Below are 23,619 nucleotides of genomic sequence, written 5' to 3'. Positions count from 1 at the left end.
CACAATTGATGAGGAACTAGGTAAAATTATGGCAGAGAAAGCACCTACAAGGGATCATTCGTCAAGATGGTGAAAGAAGATGGTTACGTTCCTCATCAAGTGTTTAATGCTGATGAAAGCGGCCACTCCATTCCATCAACAACCATAACAAAAGTCAATAAAACGACTTTATTATACAGTACAGTTTATTTCTCTAATTATAATACCACAGCACATTTATTACACATAAAGTAAGGTATATTTTGAGTAGTTTTAAGGCTTATTTAGTTGAAATTTACATTTTATGGGGACCTGGGAATGGATTATTCTCATTTTTAATGGTTTCCTATGGGAAATTAATGTTTGGAAGACACACTTTTCCCCTTACACACTCTGTCTGGGAATCGATTAAGTTCGTAAGCCAAGGTATCACTGTATAATTTTAATAATGGTGGGGGAGAGCGGGAAATCCCTGTCCAAATTATTCACATAATCATTTCACCATGTAGACACTGCCAGTTTTACAAGCAATAAAATAAATACATTTTCCATAAAATATCCTCTTCAAATTAAAGGCATGGATCTGAAAGGACAACCGACACCTCCGGACAAGTTGTGTCCATAATTTGTAAAATGAATTCAAATGACTTCTACTGAGCGCATTTGATCAAGATTCCAGTGCACTGAATATTCAGGAAGTCTTATTTTTGAGTTGGTGACGAGTCCTCACCCTACGTCACTGAAGGAACGCCCCTGACCGAGAAAGCGACACACAATGCATTTTGGGTACTTTGTTCTGTCTGAAAACCTTGTGTTGATGGTGAAATTAGACAGAAAACACATCAATAACGCGATGGTGAATTTTTGTGTTTTGTACCAAGACTACTATTTGATACGAGTTGACACAAATTCCCAGCAGACAAATCAGCCCATTTCTAACGGAGCTTGGGCGCCATTTTGTGCATTTCCTGGGACGCTACATTGGAGTCCAGATGCCTCAAAATGATCCGGAAGGACTTCTTTAATCAATTGCAAACATTTACGCTTTCCTCTTCGGAACTATTTAAATCGTATTCCTAACTGGATGAGTAACAAGAAAGCATCTTCTCCCAATCTGAAGCCATTGTTTTGATTCGAGATCAAGGCGCAGACGTCCTGGCGTGACGTCACGAACAAGGAGGCGGGACCTTCTGAAACTGGCCTCTTCCAGGTTCATTTTTTTGCAGATTTTGGACACTTTAAGACATTTTTATTGGTGTTTTGCATTTGACTAAAAATATCAGCCTACGTGTTTTGGGTATTTAGATGCTATAAAAGTTTTTTCTGATGTCAGTTCAGAAACAAAAAAATAGTGTCGTTGTCCTTTAGATCTATTCAGCAGTGGTAAGTCTGTTTCATTCGCCTTATCCAGTCTCAATCAACTGTGTTTATTTCTCATTTCTAAAATTACAACTGCGTAATTGAGTTTGTCTAAATGCTGCCACAATCGCTAATTCGTCTCGCAAGGTGTCCCCAGGCGGAGAAAAAAGGAAAAGCCAGAACGTGGGCGATAGATGCAGAGTAACGTTTCCACCGAGGTTGGAGTCTGTTTCCTGTTATCTCCGAATGGCCAATTAGTCCATCATAGCCACAACAATTTAGGCTTCAATCAACAGGATCCAGACAAGTTAAGTGAGGACAGATGAGAACTTTTGGGGAATGTATGCTCCTACTTCCTGTTTTGGTTTTAAAGGACAACCGACACCTCCGGACAAGTTGCGTCCATAATTTGTAAAATGACTTCGACTGAGCGCATTTGATAAACATTCCACTGTATATACAGTAAAGTCTGGTTATATCGATATCGGATATATCGATAGTCCCGGTTATATCGATATTTTTTCGGACTCCCTTGAATATCGATATAACGAGACTTTACTGTAGTTATATTTTACACTATGACTCGCGCTGAATATTCAGGAAGTCTTGTTTTTGAGTTAATGACGATGCCCGAAGTGACGTCACGGAGGGAAAGACCCCTGATCGAGAAAGTGACACACAATGCATTTTGGGTACTTTTTTTCATCTGAAAACAAAGTGTTGATGGCGAAATTAGAAGAAAAACTACATACATAACGTGATGGTGAATCGTTGTGTGTCGCAGCCAATTGCGGTAACACGCATAAAGAAGGTGTAAGTTGACACAAATTTACAGCGGACAAATCAGCCCATTTCCAACGGAGCTTGTGCGCTATCTTGTGCATTTTCTGGGTGCTACATTGGAGTCCAGATGGCTCGAAATGATACGGAAGGACTCCTTTAATCGATTGCAAAAATGTATGCTTTCCTCTTCAGAACTATTTGAATCATATTCATAACTGGATGAGTAACAAGAAAGCATCTTCTTCTGAATCTGAACTCTCTGAAGCAATTGTTTTGATTCTGGAGCAAGGCAGTTTGTGAATGAGTTTCCTGACGTGACGTCACGAACAAGGGGGCGGGACTTTCTGAATCTGCCCAGTTTCAAGCACATTTTGTGGCAGTTTTGGGACACTTTTAAGTCATTTTTATTGGTGTTTTGCATTTGACTAAAAATATCAGCCTGCGTGTTTTGGGTATTTTAGACGCTATAAAACGTTTTTCTGATGTCAGTTAGCAAACAAAAAAATGGTGTCGGTTGTCCTTTAAAGTCTCACACACTCCGCTGTGTCAAGCCAAGAAGATGGTTGGAATGCTGACTCATGAAAACAATGTTGATACAGTATGAAAGGGTGTGTGTGTGTGTGGGGGGGGGGGGTTACAAAATTGAAAAGTGACTGTATTTTAGATAATTTACAGTTTGTGATGCCACATTGTTCTTAAACATGGTGACAGATTGAAATCCATTCAGTTTACATGATATACGTTGGGAAACTTTTATGGAGAGGATACATCAAACTAAAACAATTATTGTCCCATCTAATGTGCTTTCACGTACCACGTATTTTTTTTTTCCTTACCGTATATTTGATATCCAGTACAGGAAAGTTGTTCAATATTCATAACGGATCTACTTCTGGTCACGTGATCCTAGTCCAAGTTTCTTGAGTGGGTAAACACTGCCATCCTGTGGCTGTCGGTCGACATTACACCGTGAACCGTTGCATTCACATTATAAATCTTACAATAATAATAATAATAATAATAATAATAATAATAATATATTTCATTCACAAGCGCCTTTCAAAACTCTCAATGGTACTTTATAATCACATGATACGTTTTTCTGCGTGTGAACAACGGCAGCCACACGCGCTAGCGTTCACTCAACCCGGAAGTAACTCAAATAGATAGAAAGCTAGCTAGCCAATCGTTAGCCAATAGATACCCAGCTAGATTGTGACTAGATGTAGCTAGATAGACAGCCAATTAAATAATGAATAGATGTAGATAGCTAGCTAGCTGGATAGCTAATAATAATAATAATAATACATTTAATTTCTAAGCGCCTTTCAAAACTCTCAAGCAAATAGCTAGCAAATGATAATAATAATAATAATAATAATAATAATAATAATAATAAATAATAATAAATAGGTAATAGATAGCCAGCTAGACTGCTAACAGCCAGCCTAATAGATAGCCAGATAGCCAACAGCCAGCCAGCTCATAGCTAGCCAGCTAGATAGCCAACAGATAGCCAGCCAGCTAATAGACAGCTAATAGCTAATATATAATAATGATCTTCTTCTTTTAATAATGATAATAATAAGAATATATTTAATTTCTACGCGCCTTTCAAAACTCTCAAGGTCACTTTACAGTCACAGGATACATAAACAAACATGTTGTGCAACTTTATTTAAACTTAATATGGGCACAATTACAGGACATTTCCATTGAAACTGTTCAGAGGCAAAAATTACAATTAAAAATGAGGAATTGCGATATGAAAACATGCTAAACATTTTTTTTTTTGTACCTCAATTAGTGTCTTTCGTCGTCATTGACTACGTTTTGGTTGTCCCCGACGCAAGTATGTTTCTTAAACCCCGTTTTAAAATGAAATCTCTTCTGACACACGTCGCATTGGAAAGGTTTCTCTCCGGTGTGAGTTCGCATATGCACCGCGATGTACCATTTGGTGGTAAAACATTTCGCACAAACCGGACAAGAAAAATGCTCCCTGCTCGAATGTGACCTCATGTGTCTTTTCAAAGCATAATGCCAAGTGAATTTCTTCCCGCAAAACGAGCAAGAGAACGGTTTCTCTCCGGTGTGTTTCGCCATATGTCGGTTTAAACGTGCGACCTTGGCAAACGTTTTCCCGCATTCCGAGCAGTCAAATTTCGGGTTGTCCGAGGTGCTCACCGTGTGTCGTCTTCTGTGCGAAAGGAGCATCCCTCGAGTTGGGAAGATTTCCGGACAGACGGCGCAGGCGAAAACTTCTTTCTGTGTTTGTTGGTGTGATTTCATGTGTCGCTTCATGTTACCTTTGGAGGAGAATATTTTGTGACAAAACGAGCAACAGAAAGATGTTTCTCTTACGTAATCGCAGTCGTCTTCTATGTCCGATAGCGGAGCGAAAGTGCTTTCTGGGTCCGAGTGTCGTTGCTCATAATAAGCTTGGTCGGGTTGCGTGTTTGTGACGTCAGCGTCTTCTTCTTCTTGAGGTTGTTCCCCATCCAAACAGCTCCACACATCCTCCTCTTCCTTTTTAATGAGGGGGTGCATCGCGACCGGCTCCTCTTCTGGACTCTTCAACAACATGTCTTGTATATCTGTACCACAAAAAGCACAGCAAAAACATCGTCAACCGATGAAATGCGTGTGTGTCTAAGAGTATAACTAGGTACGCTACTGTGACCTATATTCCACCGCGATTGTTTCTGTATAGTGGTATATGATTGCATTTTTGTGAAGTATGTAATCGATTATCATGGGATTTTCCAAACTATGCAGCTTATGATGACGTATTACACATATTTCCCTCCATGCTGGTTCTTGAAATTTCCCAATACAACAACAAGAAACGGAGGGAAAAAAACAATAGATTGAAGTTTACGCACTTTTTGCTAACACTACAGTTTATAAAGATGAGTAAGTTGTATTTTTATAACTCACGGAAGTGGTAGTATATATATTTTTCTCCATAACTGCCAAGTTTCGAGCAAAAAGAAGCATTAGCATATATATTTCGAGAGCTCGCAATTTTCTTTCCTAGTATTCAGTGACAGCCATTTTGGATTTCAGACGAAAATCTGCCTGTATTCGATCGTTGATATTTGCTTATTTATATTTTCAATCTTTTCTTGTGTTGTCTGTTCCTGTTTGGAATTTCAAAAACTTTCCAATGGTACCTTACTCGTTAAGATCTGCCAAAAATTAAGAAAGTTATGATAGTTTCAACTGTAATAAAGAACTCGGCCATAGATTTTCATTGTTTTAACTGAGTAATTACAGGCAGAAAAACCCCTCATATTTCGCAAATTAAAAATTCATTTACAGTAAAGTCTCGTTATATCGATATTTTTTCGGGCTCCCTTGAATATCGCTATAACGAGACTTTACTGTATTTCCTTATTATTTGTCATAGAACAATCATCTATACATCATTTGAAAGATATTTAAATGCACTTTAAAATGGTATTAGAACATGTGTGATGAATTATTATTGAAAAATGTCACATCCCAAGTATAACCACTAACCATCCTTCGGTATGCCACCGCGAGACTTTAAAACGGCGCTCAGCAGTTGGTCTTGTCGCTCTTTTTCCTCCTTCCTTCGACAAAGTTCCTCTTCGTACTCCATTATAGTTCTTTCAAATAGTTGATAGATTTCCTCCACGGCGAGGTTGAGTCGCTGTTTCATTAATTCCCTCAATATGGTGACTTTACACATTTTTTTTCCGTGGTCGACTTGGCTCCCTGCTTAGCCGTCGTGTTGGCAAATTGAACGTTAGCGGCTAACAAGCCAAGCTAACGCGAACGTCTGTGGTTCGCGTGGACTCGTTCAACGACGCGACAGTATTGATACGTGTCACACGCTAGACGTGCGTGATGCCGGAACAAAAAAAAAGCAAAAAGTGGGGTGAGGAATCGATCGATAAGATTCCACTCGGACGCGATTGCTCGCTTGGCGACCAGTAGGTTACTTCCGCACGTTTCTTCTTCGCGTGTTATTGTTTCTCTAATAACGTTTATTTTGTAAACTGGCGCCATCCAGTGGCACAGAAAGACACCGAACAAGTCTCGAAACCGCCACCTGCAAAGCATACAAAAAAAATTATGTAGCTCAGCTACATATTTTTTACTGTCAACCTTGGCTAATAGCTTCCCTTATAAATGATTATAATGCCAGTATAAAAGTTGTAGTACGCCGTACATTATTTGAAATTATAAAAAAAACGCGAACACAAGCGGAAATGCAGTTTACCGCGCATGCGCACATGATGCTTTCATAATAAAATATGACGTTGAGCGCCATTCCCGAATTTATGCGGGTTTTGTTTTTTCATGGTTGTGTGTTGATAAAGCGCTGGCTGGACTTCGACCATGTTTTTTCCCATCCACAAGGGGGCAGCATTTCCCTTTTTTCCACGTTAGCGCTTTGTTCTTGCTACATCTGTTGTTAAAAGCGCTATACAGGTAACATCCGACTTATGACTGGCTCGACTTACGACCACCCGTACTTATTACCACGACCTCTCGACCCTACTTTTAACATTTTAATTCGACGCCTGGCATTCAGCCTCGGAATCTCTATTGTCATATTATTCGTTATTTAGCCAGAGTTCACTCAACCCAGAAGTAACTCAAATAGATAGAAAGCTAGCTATCTAGCTAATCGAGAGCTAGATAGATAGCTAAATAGCTAATATATAGCTAATAGATAGCAAATAGATACCTATATTGATAGCCAGATAACTAGCTAGCCATTGTTTTGATTCTGGAGCAAGGCAGTGCGTGACCAATAGTGACGTCACGACCAAGTGGGCGGGACTTTCTGAATCTACCCAGTTGCGAGCTCATTTTGCGCCAGTTTTGGGACACTTTCAAAGTCATTTTTATTGGTGTTTTAACATTTGACTAAAAATATCAGCCTGCGTATTTTGGGGTATTTTAGATGCGGTAAAACGTTTTTCTGATGTCAGTTAGGAAACAAAAAAATGGTGTCGGTTGTCCTTTAAGTCTTTTTTTTTTTCGCAAAACCAAACGGCGGGAAAGGGGGCGAGGGTCAGATGTCAGGCCAGCTCGTGTCCGATGAAGCGTCGCAGGCGCTCCAGGTACTGCGAGTAGAGTTCGATGTCGTTATGCCCCGCCCCCTCCACCCACAGCGGTTCCACCGCCTTTGGGCAAAGCTCGAACAGCGTCAGGCCGTGAGAGAAGTCGATCACTTCGTCCTCGGTGCCGTGGATGACCAGCACGGGCGACGTGATCTTGGATACTTTCTCGATGCTGCCGAAAATACACACACACACACACACACACACAAAAAAAGTGTTAATTCCTAAGTTATATGGGTTTGGAGTTATCTGAGCTTGAAATGGGGGCATATGTACAAAATACAATACATATTGATTTATATAGCGATTTTAACAACAGCTGAAGCTGGAACAAAGTTCTAACGAAGCTAGATATCTATTTGCTAAACATTAGCTGGCTAGCTGTTAGGTATCTATTGGCTCGCTTTCTATCTACGTATTTGAGTTACTTCCGGGTTGAGTGAACGCTGGCGCGTGTGGCTGCCGCTGCTCACCCACAGAAAAATTGATCGTGTGACTGTAAAGTGACCTTGACAGTTTTGAAAGGCTTACAAATGAAATGTGTTATTACTATTATTATTATGACTATTATTACGATTATTATGATTATTACTAATATTACTATTTCTACTATTCTTTTTGTATTTTTTTTGTATTTTCTTGTATTTGTATTTTTATTTTTTTGTATTTGCATTTTTATTTTTTTGTATTTGTATTTTTATATTTTTGGATTTGTATTTGTAATTGTAATTGTAATTGTAATTGTAATTGTAGTTGCATTTGTATTTGTAATTGTATTGTAATTGTATTTGTAATTGTATTTGTAATTGTAATGGTATTTGAATTTGTAATGGTAATGGTAACTGTAATTGTAATTACATCGTATTGGTAATTGTAATTATTATTATTATTATTATTATTATTATTATAATTATTCTTTGTGTTGCTGGAATTTTTCCCGGCCCACCGCGTTAGCATTAGCATGAGCATTAGCTTCTTTGGTTTGGTGACTGACTTGGGGAAGGCGTCAAAGCAGTACGTCTTCTTGGTGTCGGGGAAGGCCACCCTCATGCCCGACGTGAGCGGCGAGTGCAGGACCACGGCGGCGCACTGGTAACGCGACGCCAGGTCCACGGTGGGAACCGTACCGATGCTTTGCCCGTATAGGATGATGTTCTCGGGGTTCACGCCGTACCTTGGGGGACAGGAAGCGGGTCATGATGGCTTTCACAAATAAAGAAAAAAAATTCTGATTGAAAATAAAATAAAGGTCAGCAAAAACATGACATTACATGATCTCATTCACTGCTAGACGATGTGCCTATAAAATGTGTCCACTCCAGTGCCAGGGTTTTTGTCATTCTTACTCAAATTCCAGGATCCACAAAATACTCAGTTTTAGGACTACATCAACATTCAATACAGCGTTCGAAACCTTAGAATTCCTTCTTTCATCAGAAAAATAGTTAATTCCTAAATGATATGGGTCTGGAGTTATATGAGCTTGAAATGGGGGCAATTCAAGTTGCAGGACCCACACGATATTCAGTTTTAGGACTACATCAACATTCAATACAGCGTTCGAAACCTTAGAATTCCTTATTTCATCAGGAAAATAGTTAATTCCTAAATGATATGGGTCTGGAGTTATATGAGCTTGAAATGGGGGCAATTCAAGTTGCAGGATCCACACGATATTCAGTTTTAGGACTACATCAACATTCAATACAGCGTTCGAAACCTTAGAATTCCTTCTTTCATCAGAAAAATAGTTAATTCCTAAATGATATGGGTCTGGAGTTATATGAGCTTGAAATGGGGGCAATTCAAGTTGCAGGACCCACACGATATTCAGTTTTAGGACTACATCAACATTCAATACAGCGTTCGAAACCTTAGACTCTTCTTTCTTTAAAAAAAGAGTTAATTCCTAAGTTATATGGGTCTGGAGTTATACGAGCTTGAAATGGGGGCAACTCAAATGACAGGATCCGCAGAATACTGAGTTTTAGGGCTACATTAACATTCAATACAGCATTAGCAACTTTAGACTCTTCTTTCTTTAAAAAAAAAGTTAATTCCTAAGTTATATGGGTCTGGAGTTATACGAGCTTGAAATGGGGGCAACTCAAATTACAGGATCCACAGAATACTGAGTTTTAGGGCTACATCAACATTCAATACAGCGTGAGCAACTTTAGAAAAAAAAAAAGAGTTAATTCCTAAGTTATATGGGTCTGGAGTTATATGAGCTTGAAATGGGGGCAACTCAAGTTGAGTTTTAGGACTACATCAACATTCAATTCAGCGTTAGCAACATTAGAATGTTCTTTCTTTTGAAAAAAAATAAGATCATTCCTAAGATATATGCGTTTGTAGTTATCTGAGATTGAAATGGGGGCGGATGTCCAAAATACAATACAATACATACATATTGTTTTATATAGCGCTTTAACAATAGCTGAGGGCGTAACAAAGCTCTAACATGGAGCGCTAACAAGGCAAATGCTGCCCCATCGTGGAAGGACAAAAAAATTGCCAGAGGTCTAACCAGCGCTGGGGCAAATGGCTGCCGCTGCTCACCTGCACGAAAAAAAGTTCTTATCCCATGACTGTAAAATGTCCTTGAGAGTTTTGAAAGGCGCATTGAAATTAGATGTATTATTATTATTTGCTATCTATTAGCTATCTGGCTAGCTATCTATTAGGTATCTAGCTGGCTAGCTATCTAGCTGCCCAGCTGTTAGCTATCGAGTTGGCTAACTATTAGCTAGCTTAAACCGATTTTGTGACTGTAAAGTGGCCTTGAGAGTTTTGAAAGGCGCTTAGAAATGAAATGGATTATTATTATTATTATTAAATTGAATTTGAGTGACATCACAGAGCAGATTTCATTAGCACGGCAACAAAATGAAGCTGAAATCTGATTGGACAAAAAAAAAAAAAATGCCCGAAAATTCACAAAACTGTACTGGGTTGATAGTCACACAAGTTGGGAAGTTACCCAGTGCGGAGGGTGTGCCAGGCGGCGTCGATGTCGGCGTAGAGGTCCTTTTCGGTGGGTTTGCCGCTGCTCACGCCGTAGCCCGAGTAGTCGTAGGAAAAGACGTTGCAGTTGATGCGCGTGCCCAAACCCATGTAGAAGCTGCTCATCTGGCCCAAGTCCACCGCGTTGCCGTGGGAAAACAGCAGGGTGAATCTGAAAGGTTAAATGTCGGACCGGGAAGGTCACCCGGGTTACATAGACCGCGTTTAAAGCCGTTGGGAGGGTTAGCGTGTGTGGCTGCCGCTGATCACCCGCAGAAAAAATATCCTGTGACTGTAAAGTGTCCTTGAGAGTTTTGAAAAATGAAATGTATTATTATTATGGGGTCTACGACTGGCCCGATTGGCCCATTTGCTCTGGTAACACGTGATCAGCATAACTAAGCCTATGTCGGTTGTAGGAACGATCCGAATTGAACCTCACCCCACCATGGCGATTTAGTGGAGGGTTTTGCTGTTTTATGAACATATTTTTATTATTATTATAGATCAATTCCTTTTTTAACCTACACGAGAGTTCAAAATTTATTTTTTTAACGAATAAATGTAAGTAAAATTTTCCTCTTATTGATTTTTGTATTTATTAATTTTTGGATATATATATTTATTTATTCAGTAATTCATCTATGAATAAACAAATGTATCTGTATATTTGTGTATTTATTTATCTGCATTTTTATTTATTCATTAATTAATTTAGTATTATTATGATGGATCAATTCCCTTTTTTAACCTACACGAGTTCAATTTTTTGTTTTGACGAAGAAATGTAATCAAAAATGTTCTTATTTATTAGTATTTTATTAATTTTTGGATTTATATATTTAATGGTGCTAAAAAATGGTGTCGGTTGTCCTTTAAAGGACGTCTCCGGACAAGTTGTGTCCATAATTTGTAAAATGGCTTCAAATGACTTCTATTGGGCGTATTTTAATAAGATTCCACCGCATATAGCGATAATATACGTTTTAAGACTCGCGCTGAAGATTCTTGTTTTTGAGTTGGTGACGAGTCCGTATGTGACGTCACTAAAGGAACGCCCCTGACCGAAGAAAGACACATTGTAGCGATCCTTCCATCACGTCAATGTATTTTGCTGTACTTGTTTGGTCTGGGGACCCCGTGTTGCACCCAAAAGCCGCCAGAAGAGGGCGTCCAAGCTCCATATAAGGAATTTATCAGCCTGTGGAAACAGGAGGTGGCCATTTTGGGCCATTGTTTTGATTCTCCAGCAATGCAAGACGTATTGGCGTGATGTCACGAACTGGGGGCGGGACTTTCTGAAAATGCCCATTTCGCAGCTCAATTTTTTCGCAGATTTTGGACACTTTAAGTGATTTTTATTGGTGTTTTGCATTTGAATAAAAATATCATACTGCGTGTTTTGGGTATTTTAGATGCTATAAAACGTTTTTCTGATATCAGTCAGGAAACAAAAGTGACGTCTGTTGTCCTTTAAGCAGTCATTTCATCATCAAAAAAGCTAAAAAAATAAATAAAAATTAGGTTAACCGCACCTGGGATTTGGAACACATCGGATGTACATGCAGCTGATGTTATTCCCTCGGCTGGAACGCGCCAACGTGACCTCCACCGTGTCGAGCTCCCGCTGCGTATATTGAAACTCGGCGCGTTCCGTCAGGTGAAGCCTCCATCTTGTCTCCGACGTGGGCGGCGTCGGCGTCGTGCAAAGGGTCGACATCCTGCCGACGCCAGAGTTTGTCTCCGGATCGGCGATGAAGGCGTACGTGGGCTCCGGCGGCAGGAAGGCTAGCTTGGCGGCGATGCGGCTGGGGCACGGCGGGCAGCAGAAGAGGCCGCAGAGTTCGCTGACGGACAAGCCGTTCATCCTTCACTGCGGAGACGCATCAAGTTTGTGTTTCAAAAGGCACAGTGACAGTGCAACTGACAGTGATACCTCGGTTTACAAACTCCTTGGCTTACGAACTTTTCGGTTTACGAACGTTAAACGGATGAAAATTTTACCTTGGCATACAAACTATTTTTCGGGATACACACGGAGCTGCCACAGTGAGTGATGTGTCGTTCGCGAACGAGCCCGTTCTCCTAACAAGAAAATGGCAGCCGACTGTTTTTGTCCTCTATTCCCCGCCCCCAGTCTTCGGTTAAAGCCACGTGATTGGTCAAGAACGCAGCAGTGACGGGGGGGGGGTTTAAACATTAAAGAGACAGGCAGACAACAGAGTGAGAAAATGGATAGAAAACAGTGAAATTTGGACTCGTTTCAACTTTGATAGTTCAAAGGAAGAGTGTAGACTGCAAGGTTAAAATATCCCATCAATCAGGCTCCACAAATAACCCGCACTTGATGCAAAAAGCTATCAACCCAGCTAAAAAGAACACAATTGATGAGGAACTAGGTAAAATTATAGCAGAGAAAGCACCTACAAGACATCATTGCTCAAGATGGTGAAAGAAGAAGGCTGCGTTTCTCATCAAGTGTTTATTGCTGATGAAATTCCATCAAGCCGTCAACGACCACCACAAAGGTCAATAAAACGACTTTATTATACAGTACAGTTTATTTATTTAATTATAATACCATGACACATTTATTATACATAACATAATGTATATTTTAGTAGTAGTTTAAAGGCTTAGAAAAATTAGAAAGTATAAAATGACGTTTTATGAGGACCTTGGAACGGATTATTCTCATTTTAATGGTTTCCTATGGGAAATTAACTTTTTGGATACACACTTTTCGTCTTAAACACTGAGAACCAATTAAGTTTGTAAGCCAAGGTATCACTGTACATAGATAAATAAATAACAAATAAATGGATAAGCACACAGGCAAATACTAAATAAATAAATCTTTTCTTTTCAGCTTTTCCATTCAAGGGGTCGCCACAGCGTATCAGTGCCTACCAAATAAATAACCACATAAATAAACAAAATAAAAATAATTTTTTGTCCATGTGTTTAAATAGTATGAGAAAAATCTACCCTTGAGTACAGATGGACTAAAAATCGAATCCCCACTTCGCGGGTTTCACCAATCACGGAGGGGTTCTGGTCCCCATTGACCGCGAAAAACGGGGGGATAACTTTACTACTTGATTTACAACTCCAAACCGGTAGAAATCCGGATTTACCTGTTCAGCGGAGTCTCTTGGCACGAGCTAACATTCAATAATGACTTAGAAACAAAAAAAAAACGTCTCATTGAAAGAATCGAAGCAGTTCAACGTGGAAAATAAACATTCACCACATCATTTGGACTCGAGTCCTGCCGCTCTTATCCATTTTGTCAAAAAACAAACGTGTGTGTGTGTGTGTGGGGGGGAATTCCTGAAGTCAAATCAAAATATTACAAGGATAGAAAAATGAAGATATCCAAAGGATTTTGGGTCCCGCGTCAATAATGTCACAACTGAGCCTCGGATAGTTCCGATTTGTTGTCCTCGTGCCAGCTAATGCTAACCGAGATCGGTGTAAGAAAGACGACCGTTTCACCGGTGGAAAAAACAAACTATCACAAAAGATTCCTGATAAAACAAAGCAAGAAAAAAAAACGCGGTCGGGCCTCGGTATCCAGAGTGTGCCAATCTATTTTGGTGGAATTACGCGAAATGCCGGCGTCTCCTCTTGTCAAGGAATTGGTATTTTTTTAATCCAGGTTCGTTCGTGCCCGTTTTGTGTTTTGCCTTGTTCGCCGCATCCGGAAATGACATTACCCGGATATGACGTCACATGCCCCATTGTGGACATTTAAGGGAAATTCACAACAAAAGCCAGTTTGTGACGTAAAGCATTCCCTAAAAAAAATAACAGGGAGAAAAACAAGTTAAAACAATGCAATTCATGCTCGTTTTTATTTGATAAATTTTATTTATAATTTAAGAACGAGGAGGAAGTTATCACGTTCAATTCACCTGCTATGCACGTTTTTTGGAATGTGAAAAAGGAAACCGAAGTACCCAGAGAAAACTCACCCAAGCATTGGGAGAACACGCAGACTCCACACAGGGAGGCCGGTTTCCGGAATCGAATCCTGAATTTGTGCATTGTGGGCCGAACGTGCAAACTAGTCGATTGCTGCCTTCGTTGAAAACTAAAACTAAAATCCATTAGTAAGGGTACGAAACATCGATACAAGATATTGTTTTGCATACTGCGCCACCTTTTGGCAACAAGAAATGTTTTATGTGATATTTTTATGTTGAAGGTATCGAAGAGGAAATTTGGATCGAGCGCTCGGAATGAATACTGTAATGTGAATTTTCAAAATAAAAATAAGTCAAAATATTGTTCATTGATTTTCTTTCAAATCGAATATGTGACTTGTTATAGAAGTCATATGAAATTTGTTTTTAATTTGATGTATTTAATTTTTCACAGTTGAAGTACTGGGTTTCCAACATACGAGTTCATACCACAACGTTCACGTTGCTAAAATGGTGACGCTAACACACATTTATTTAGCATCAAAGAAAAACAAGAACATATTTAAAATAAACTGTGATTTTATTGTCTTTTTTTGTACTTGAATACGTCATACAATCCTAAATCTGAAAAACAAAACAAAATGAAAAGATATATTGTGGTGTTTCTGAAGTAGGAGGTGCAGGTTGCGTTCAGGGAGTATTTCCATTTGCGTCCATTAGTTCGTCGCTTTCTCCAATGGGATAAAAATCAACAAATGTGTCTTCAGTTCTTCGCGTCGTTATGGCGTCCGTTGACACCAGCAGTGTGAGGAAAAGACAGTTCGGGATAAAATTGTCAATCAACTAAAGGAGGATATTCAGGTTAGCAAGATAACGCAGCGTTTAAAAGTGATTCAGGTATAAATGGTGTTGGGTTTACATTCAATCGACTCTTTATTTGGACGGTGGGGAAGTGAATCAAACAGTCGAAAACGCAAGCTAAATCTTATCCTTTGAAAGATTGGGGAATCCAAATGTCATCGATATGACACGACTAGGAATGACGACAAAAGCGTTTGTCATCCAACAAATCCCTTAAAGGACAACCGACACCTCAGGACAAGTTGCGTCCATAATTTGTAAAATCACTTCAAATGACTTCTACTGAGCATATTTTACAAAAATTCCGTCGCATATGGCGATATTTTACCTTTTAAGACTCACACTGAATATTCAGGAAGTCTTGTTTTTGAGTTGATGACGATGCCTGACGTGACGTCACATTAGAAACGCCTGAGAAAGCGATGCACAATGCATTTTGGGTACTTTTTTTTGTCTGAAAACACCGTGTTGATGGTGAAATTAGAAGGAAAAAACATGAATAACGCAATGGTGAATCGTTGTGTTGCACCAAGACTACTATTAGATACTAGTTGATACAAATTCCCAGCAGACAAATCAGCCCATTTCCAATGGAGCTTGGGTGCCATCTTGTACATTTGCTGGGCCGCTACATTGGAGTCCAGACGGCTCGAATTGATCCGAAAGGACTTCTTTAATCGATTGCAAACATTTATGCTTTCCTCTTCAGAACTATTTGAATCATATTCATAACTGGATGAGTAACAAGAAAGCATCTTTTCTGAATCTGAACTCTCTGAAGCTATTGTTTTGATTCTGGAGCAAGGCAGTTTGTGAAGGAGTATCCTGGCGTCAACAAGGGAGCGGGACCTTCTGAAACTCGGCATCTCCATGGTCATTTTCAAGTAGTTTTGGGAGACTAAGTCATTCTTATTGGTGTTTTGCATTTGACTAAAAATATAAGGCTGCGTGTTTTGGACATTTTAGATGCTATAAAGTGTTTTTCTGATGTCAGTTAGGAAATAAGAAAATACTGTCGGTTGTCCTTTAACTGACAATGTTAAAATCTGTTATATGGTAAATTGAACAAGTTAGGGATAAATACTGGACCTACTGTTCCCGCGGGAGGACATATTTGGTGAAAAAGGCTGAGTCCATCCCAAAATACTTTTTTTTTTTTTGCATTTACTAGTCATATCTGCCCCCTCCCTCTTCCTGTTATACAGACTGAAAAAAAATCAACATGAGTGCAAATCAGGCACGATTTGCTGACACATGCTGGCCCATCCCCCCCCCAAAAAAAAGAGATAAAAAATAAATAGAATGCAATCACACAAGCTAACTACAATATATTAATATAAATCTTCTGAAGTCTTACGCTCATGAAAACAAAGTGGGGAAGAAAAAAAAAACATATTCAATCACTCAGGTTAAATCAAGTTAGCCTCCGCCATCTCATGCACCTAAAATACAAGTCAAGATATCAAAGGTTGGAAAAACGCGGAGAAAGTCCAAAGGGGGGAGGACGGGGGGTGGGGTGTTGACAGAGAAGCCGACATCATTTTCAACGAGAGAATCCGAAGCCCTTAAGAAGGTCTCGTTGAAGCTCCCTGGTTGGTAGATGCATTCTTTTTTTTTTTTTTTTCACAGGGATGGAATAAGAAATTAACCCCCGCCCCCCGGACGACAACAACAAGGAAATTGAAACGCCTCCCGTTCTCGCGCCATATCCGAGCCCCCCCCCCACCCTCGTGCTGCTTTTCTCTTCTTCTTTCACAGGCTCAAAAACACGATCATTGAGAAAAAGACTCAGTCACTAGTGGAGATGCTAGTAAAGGGGGAAAATGTCTGGAAAATGGCGGCGAGTGTCTCCCCCCCCCCGCCGTGAAGCAACGAAGCCGTGATACCGTTGTTGCCAACTTGTCAAGCGAGAGGTCGTAGGCGGTCGTAGGTTGGGAGTCCTTCATAACTTTTGTATTTTCTCAGCCACCACAATGGGGTTCTCCTTGCGTATGCGTGCGGCGGCGGCGCTCCGGTAATCGTAGGGACAGTCATGTTTGTCGGAGTAACGGTGGATGGCACAGAAGAGGTTGCCGCAGCGGCAGTCGAAACCTGCGGGCAAGCGGGAGACGGCGGTGGGGGGACATGGCTGAGATGTTTGCATGGATGGAAATTGGAATTTTGAAGGGGAAATCCCCCCCCCAAACTCTTTTTTTTCCCGCCTCCCACATTTGAATAATCTGTCATGCATTCCAACCAAAATCGTCACCAAAAAAGTACAGTAAAGTCTCGTTATAGCGATATTCAAGGGAGTCCGAAAAAATATCGATATAACCGGGACTATCGATATATCCGACCCTGTTTGCATGTAATTTTCTCTGTGCGTGCATAGAAATAGTATCGATATATCCGATATCGATATATCCGATATCGATATAACGAGACTTTACTGTATGTTTTTTTTCACTCAAGATCCTCCTCCCATTTATTCAATTATGTATTCCATTTATTTATTCACCCATTTATTTATCATGTATTTATTTAGGTATTTTTTCATTTATTTCTGTATTTATTCATGTATTTATTTTTTTAATCAATTATTTATTCTATGTATTTGTATGTATGTATATATTTATTCATCATTTATTCAATGTATTTAATCATTATTTATTTATGTATTTATCTATTTATTCATTAATTATTAAATATATTTAATCATTATTTATTCATGTATTTATTTAATCCTTCATCTATCCATCCATTTATGTATTTATTTATGTATCATCCATCCATCTATTTCTCTAAAAAGAATTCAAAATGGAGTCTTACCAGTGAGTCCAACTTTCTTCCGGCAAGAAAAACAGCGATTCTTTTTCTTGTTCTTATCCGGAGTTTGCTCGCCATCAGACGTCTGCGCAGCTTCTCCCGTTAGTTCTAGGGCGGAGGGGGGGGGGGGGTTTCAAACGTCATTTTACCGGCACGGGCCACAAAATCCGCAGTCCAAACCCCCCAAAAAAAACCTCCCAAAGGCTTCCTGGATTCGTACCCGAGGTGCCGGACGATTCTTCCTCTTCGGCATCTTCAGCCTCGGCTCGATCCGAGTCGACAACTGCCGAGTCTTGGGAGATGCTCATGGCCGTCAGCTGTTGAGTGACTGGACTGGCGGAGCCAGGACTGACGCTACATCAATGGAACAGCACATGCAAATGGCAGAAAATAGGCGATGAAAATGGCCCGTTTTGGTTTGCAAGTTACACAATAAAAGCACACCCAAAAATTACAAAAATTCAAAAAATAATTTTTAACTCATTCACTGCCAGACCATGTGCAAAAATGTGTCCACTCCAGTGCCAGGGTTTTTGTCATTGTCACTGGAATTCCAGGACCCACAGAATATTGCGTTTTAGGACTACGTCAAAATTCAATGCAGTGTAACTGATACCTAATATGTATATGTATATGTATTTGTATTGTACTGTAAGTCTATGACAATTAGCACACATTGCTACATGATCTAAAACTAGCTGGCTAATAGATAGCTAATAGATAACTAGCTAAATAGCTATTAGCCCAATAGCTAGCCAGCCAGCTAGATAGCTAATAGATTGCAAATAGGTAGCTAGCCAGATAGATGATGATACTACTACTACTACTACGAACAAGAATAAGAATAAGAAGAAGAAGAAGAAGAAGAAGAAGAAGAAGAAGAAGAAGAAGAAGAAGAAGAAGAAGAAGAAGAAGAAGAAGAAGAAGAAGAAGAAGAAGAAGAAGAAGAAGAAGAGAATATAATCCTTTTCTAAGCGCCTTTCAAAGCTCTCAAGGTAACTTTACAGTCACAGGATCAGTTTTTCTGTGGGTGAGCAGTGGCAGCCACGCGCGCCAGTGTTCACTCAACCCAAAAGTAACTCAAATAGTTAGAAAACTAGCTGGCTAGCTAATAGCCAATAGATGGCTAGCTAGAAATACATAGCTAGCCAGCTACATAGCTATACAGCTAGCAAGCTAGATAGATATATAGCTAATAGATAGCTAGCTAGGTAGGTCCTGCGATTTGAGTGAAAATGACAGTGGAGAGGACACATTTTTGCACAAGGTCTGGCAGTGAATGACTTAAAGTTAGGGCTGGTGAGTGACATGGGTGTCGACAAAGCCTGTCAACTACAACTCAACAGCTTTTTCCCCCGTAACACATTAATGCAATTTTTTTGGTGATTAATCATTTAGAGTTTAAAGGACACAGGCGTCCTCGTAACCCCCTCCCCCCAAGAAGCTCTGAGAGCTGTCGATTTTGAACTAAAGACGGTGTGATACTGTGACTTCCACGTGGAGCTTACCTGGATGTTGGTTCGACGGGTGAGGTCCGCCCTGTCGCCTCGGTGCCGGGCACGGGGGCTGCGCTCTCTGGAATAACATCGCTGGACCCCGGCATCCCCGACGGTGATGTTGCCACTGCATGGGAAGGGGGACAGGGGGGACAAAGTGTCCATTTCACATCACCTTACAGAGATTGTGTTGCTTTTTTGTGTGAATTTGGTCATAGTAAATTATCCACTTTGTTGAATTGCTCCAATTCTTATTATTTTTTAAATTAAAACTGTATTGTTGCTATTTTTGCTTGTCCAATTATGACAACAATAATTGTTTCATTCGCCAAGTGTTGTTTTAATCAGCTACTTTATTATTTAAAAATAATAATACATTTCATTTATAAGCGCCTTTCAAAACTCTCAAGGACACTTTAGTCACAGGATATTTTTTTCTGCGGGTGATCACCGGCAGCCACACGAGCCAGCGTTCACTCAACCCGGAAGTAACATATTTTATTATTATTATTTATTATTATTATTACTACTATTATATTGGATTGGATTTGCCTTTATTAGTCTCGCAGTGGAGACATTTACATTTCACAGCAGCAGTTATGAAAGGAATGAAAGTAGAAAAACAAAATACAGGAGCTGCTGAAAAGGTGGCTGCCTCTCGCAGCGCCATCTTGAAGTCAAAAGAACAAAAAAAATGAAAAATAAGTGAGTCATTCATTCTCCAGAACTTTCTGTACCCTCTTTGTGACATGAAGCAGTTATATTATTATTTATCATTTTATTTATGGTTTTATTGTTCTGTGTATTTCAAAGTCAAAGTCTGCTATCGAGCTGGCTATCTATCTAGCTATCAAGCTAGATAGTTAGCTCTCTATTTGCTATCTAGGTGGCTAGCTATCTAGCTAGCTCTCTATTTGCTATCTAGCTGGCTAGCTATCGAGCTAGCTCTATCGCGCTAGCTCTCTATTTGCTATTTGGCTATCTATCTATCTGGCTGTTAGCTATCGAGCTACCTAGCTCTCTATTTGCTATCTAACTGGTTAACTATCTATATAGCTAGCTATTAGCTAGCGAGCTAGGTTTCTTTCTGTTTGAGTTACTTTGTCGGGTTGAGTGAACGCTGACGTGTGTGGCTGCCGCTGCTCACCCACAGGAAAACTGATACTGAGACTGTTAAGTGACCTTGAGAGTTTTGAAGGGCGCTTAGAAATCAAGAGACAAATTCCTTGTTTGTACTTCATACTTGGCTAATAAAGATGATTCTGATTCTAATTCATCCTACCTTTCTCCCCCGGTGGACTGGATCTCCCCCCTCCCTGTTGCCTCTGTAGATGTTCCTTGTAGCAGACCGAGCACATGCCGTTGTTGCGGGGGTTACCGTAGAAACCGCATCCCATCGTGCACAGCATTGGCACCTGGGTCTGATTGGTCTCTTGAGCCATGCTCCAACGGAGAGGGTGAGGGGGGGTGGGAGTGAATCTTCCTGAAGGGACGAAGAGGGGGGAATGGTTAGTCCGGGTGATCAACAGTCGAGTGAAGGAATGAGGAGATTGGATTTTGGAGTTGTTAGATTGTAAACAACTCCAAAGTCCACAACCAGGGTAGAGCAGAAGGCTGAGTGGGTGTGCGTGGTTGGGTGGGGGGGTCGGTGCAGGGTGAAAGCACTCCACTTGGACGCTGTCTACATGGTGAGCAATGCCATTTTTCCGACGTGTATGCCAGGGTGAGGTTGGTACTGCTAACCGAGGGACCCCCCTCCCACCCAGTGGCACACATGTGGTGGAGTAATGGCGTTATGAGGCCTTGTGAAACGTCTTATTGGGCCACACACGTTCGCACTTTACCTCGCTCTCTGTGTCATCCGCGTGCTTTATCATACAGTACACTGACCCGAGAAACGGTGGAAAAGTAGGGGGGGGGATATGTCGAGTTCACCTACAATATTAGTCAAGTGACGTCAAGCACGCGTAACCAGTTCATTTTTTTCCTTTATTTTATTTCAGCCGGGACTAAACTCGAACCTGCCTGCGAAAACGAACACGTCGTGACCTTGCTACAAAGTAGAAACCTTGTGATATAAACGAATAAAGGATTGTGAATTAAACGGAACGTAAATCGACTCTAATTGTGGGGTTCGGAATTTGTTTTTTTTTTTTAATCGGGAAAGCAATTGCTTACTCGATGGTCACCATCGTGAGTAAATATCGGCGAATTCTTCGTCTATCTTCAACGAGTCTTTTTTTTTTTACTCAAACGGGGTTATTTTTCGTCAAACACAACCAATGAAAAGGTCATCTCTATGTTTGTGTTTTTTGTGTAAATTAATCTCGTTCGTTGTTCAAGTTAGCTAGTAGCGATGCTTAGAAATCGAAAAACGTGTATATTTTCGTAAAAGAAATGCTAATGTTGTGTTCATTGTGTGTTTTCTTACATTAAAAAAGTAACGATTCGCCTTATGTGTCGTGTATATGAAAGAAATTGTAATCTCGATGTTTGTGTGTTTTTAGTGTAAAGTACAGCTAAATTCCGTTCGTGAACTCAACGGTGGTTAAAGTTAGCTCGTAGCGATGCTTAGAAATCGAAAAGCGTGTATATCTTCGTAAAAGAAATGCTCATGTTGTGTTCATTGTATGTTTTCTTAAAATAAAAAAGTAACGATTCGCCTTAAGTGTCATGTATATGAAGGAAATGTAATCTCGGTGTTTTAGTGTAAGTAAACCTCGTGCGTGAACTCTGGTGGTTAAAGTTATCTCGGAGCGATGCTTACAAATCGAAAAGCGTGTATATTTTTGTAAAATAAATGCTAATGTTGTGGTCATTGTGTGTTTTCCTACATTAAAAAGGTAATGATTCGCCTTAAGTGTCACGTTCATTAAAAGAAATCTCGATGTTTATTTGTTTTTAGCGTAAGTAAATAAATAAATCTCGTTCGTGCAATTAACGAAAAGCTACGGTGTTTAAGTTAGCTAGGAACGATGCTTAGAAATCGAAAAGCGTGTATATTTTCGTAAAATAAATGCTAATGTTGTGGTTATTGTGTGTTTTCTTACAGTAAAAAGGTAACAATTCACCTTAAGTGTATATGAAGGAAATTGTAATCTCGATGTTTGTGTGTTTCAGTGTAAATAAATCTCGTTCGTGCACTTAACTGTACGGTGATTAAAGTTAGCTAGGCGTGATGCTTAGACACATGAAAGCGTGTATTTTCGTAAAAGAAATGATAATGTTGTGGTAATTGTGTGTTTTCTTACATTAAAAAAGGTAACGATTCACCTCATCTGTCATGTATGTGCACTCATTTGAACTCAACCGTGGTTACTTTGCATCTAAAGTTCGATATAATTAGCTGGTGGGTTCATATAAAGATACATCACATCTTCGCTTGTATTGTGTTTTCTTTAAGAAAACGCCACAAGATATTTAGATTATAACGTAGCGATAGCGAACAAGTTGAGCAAATTGTACAGTGTCGCCTCAGGACGCGCAAAAAAACAACAAAAAGAAGACAGAACCATCACAGCATTAAGATCGGCGACTTACAATCCAATATGGAAACAAAAAAGGTGACAAATCAAATGTGTTTTTTAAGGTGAGCTTGTGTGAATGAGGGTTTTTGAGTTAAGTCGGCAGCAGGAAACAATTGTCAAGCTGAGTGGAGCATTGCACAAAGCAAACAAGCACCGCCGAGGGAGAGAAAAAAAGATCATTTTAAAATCTGATATGTCACAAGTTGGTTTCTTATCGCGGAATAATGTCGGTGGAAAGAGTGGAAGCAGAATTCCCTTCGTAAATCGCCAGTGTCAAAAATCGAACAAAAGCCAAGTGTTAGCTGCCGGCTCGCGTTAGCTCGGATGCTAACATAAGCGAACGTTAGCTCGGATGCTAACGTAAGCGGCCAGACAATATCAAGGTCTACGGTTTACGTCGAGCGAACCAAAATCCACACCGAGAAATGACTCGCCCGTGCGGGTCACGCAGGACGGGAGTTACCTGGGCGTCACGGTACCGGCGGCTGTCGACGACCTTGGGGTTGAATTTTTATCCGGAGGAGTTAGACGCCGAGCGGCCTCCTACGCTAGTGCGCGAGCTCCCGACATTGGAAACAACCAGCATGACGTCATCCCCCAGCAACACAAAAGTCAACAGTCAACAGAGTTAAAAAAAACAGGCAATTCCTTCACCGATATTTATTCATTTGGAATTAAAATAAGGACATAAAATCGGAGGTTACATGGTGTGATGTTTACCAACTAGCGTAGATGAGCCCAACTGTGTTGTTAAGTACTTTGCTTTGAGTTA

At 40.1% G+C, this 23,619-nt stretch overlaps 3 protein-coding genes across 5 annotated transcripts; all 3 read right to left on the bottom strand.

Annotated features, from left to right (window-relative positions):
* Positions 1 to 3,571: 3,571 nt before the first annotated feature.
* On the bottom strand, positions 3,572 to 6,094 carry LOC148895082 (uncharacterized). Its single transcript, XM_089001738.1, has 2 exons — positions 5,647 to 6,094; positions 3,572 to 4,718 (listed from the first exon to the last, which is right to left on the bottom strand). The coding sequence occupies exons 1-2, from the start codon at positions 5,837 to 5,839 to the stop codon at positions 3,925 to 3,927; spliced, it is 987 nt and encodes a 328-aa protein (XP_088857864.1). The 5' UTR covers positions 5,840 to 6,094; the 3' UTR covers positions 3,572 to 3,924.
* Positions 6,095 to 6,979: 885 nt separating this feature from the next.
* On the bottom strand, positions 6,980 to 13,924 carry abhd17ab (abhydrolase domain containing 17A, depalmitoylase b). 3 transcript variants are annotated; one of them, XM_089001741.1, is made up of 5 exons: positions 13,367 to 13,924; positions 11,765 to 12,102; positions 10,207 to 10,401; positions 8,218 to 8,397; positions 6,980 to 7,395 (listed from the first exon to the last, which is right to left on the bottom strand). In XM_089001741.1, the coding sequence occupies exons 2-5, from the start codon at positions 12,094 to 12,096 to the stop codon at positions 7,182 to 7,184; spliced, it is 921 nt and encodes a 306-aa protein (XP_088857867.1). In that variant the 5' UTR covers positions 12,097 to 12,102; positions 13,367 to 13,924; the 3' UTR covers positions 6,980 to 7,181. The 3 variants fall into 3 exon arrangements, with proteins under 3 accessions (XP_088857867.1, XP_088857868.1, XP_088857869.1); XM_089001742.1 differs by having other exon boundaries at positions 13,839 to 13,920; XM_089001743.1 differs by lacking the exon at positions 13,367 to 13,924 and adding an exon at positions 12,234 to 13,358.
* A 795-nt stretch (positions 13,925 to 14,719) lies between these two features.
* LOC148895080 (AN1-type zinc finger protein 5) lies at positions 14,720 to 23,462 on the bottom strand. Its single transcript, XM_089001744.1, has 6 exons — positions 23,311 to 23,462; positions 20,603 to 20,803; positions 19,333 to 19,447; positions 18,045 to 18,178; positions 17,828 to 17,932; positions 14,720 to 17,110 (listed from the first exon to the last, which is right to left on the bottom strand). Exons 2-6 carry the CDS (start codon positions 20,760 to 20,762, stop codon positions 16,962 to 16,964), a joined length of 663 nt encoding a protein of 220 aa, XP_088857870.1. The 5' UTR covers positions 20,763 to 20,803; positions 23,311 to 23,462; the 3' UTR covers positions 14,720 to 16,961.
* Between the last annotated feature and the right edge of the window lie 157 nt (positions 23,463 to 23,619).

Source organism: Hippocampus bargibanti, linkage group LG07 (genome assembly GCF_051943395.1).
Source record: "Hippocampus bargibanti isolate YZ-2025 linkage group LG07, ASM5194339v1, whole genome shotgun sequence".
In the NCBI taxonomy this organism is placed as follows: domain Eukaryota; kingdom Metazoa; phylum Chordata; class Actinopteri; order Syngnathiformes; family Syngnathidae; genus Hippocampus; species Hippocampus bargibanti.
Note: the sequence above shows the minus strand (reverse complement) of the source record. Positions and strands in the feature narration are given on the sequence as shown.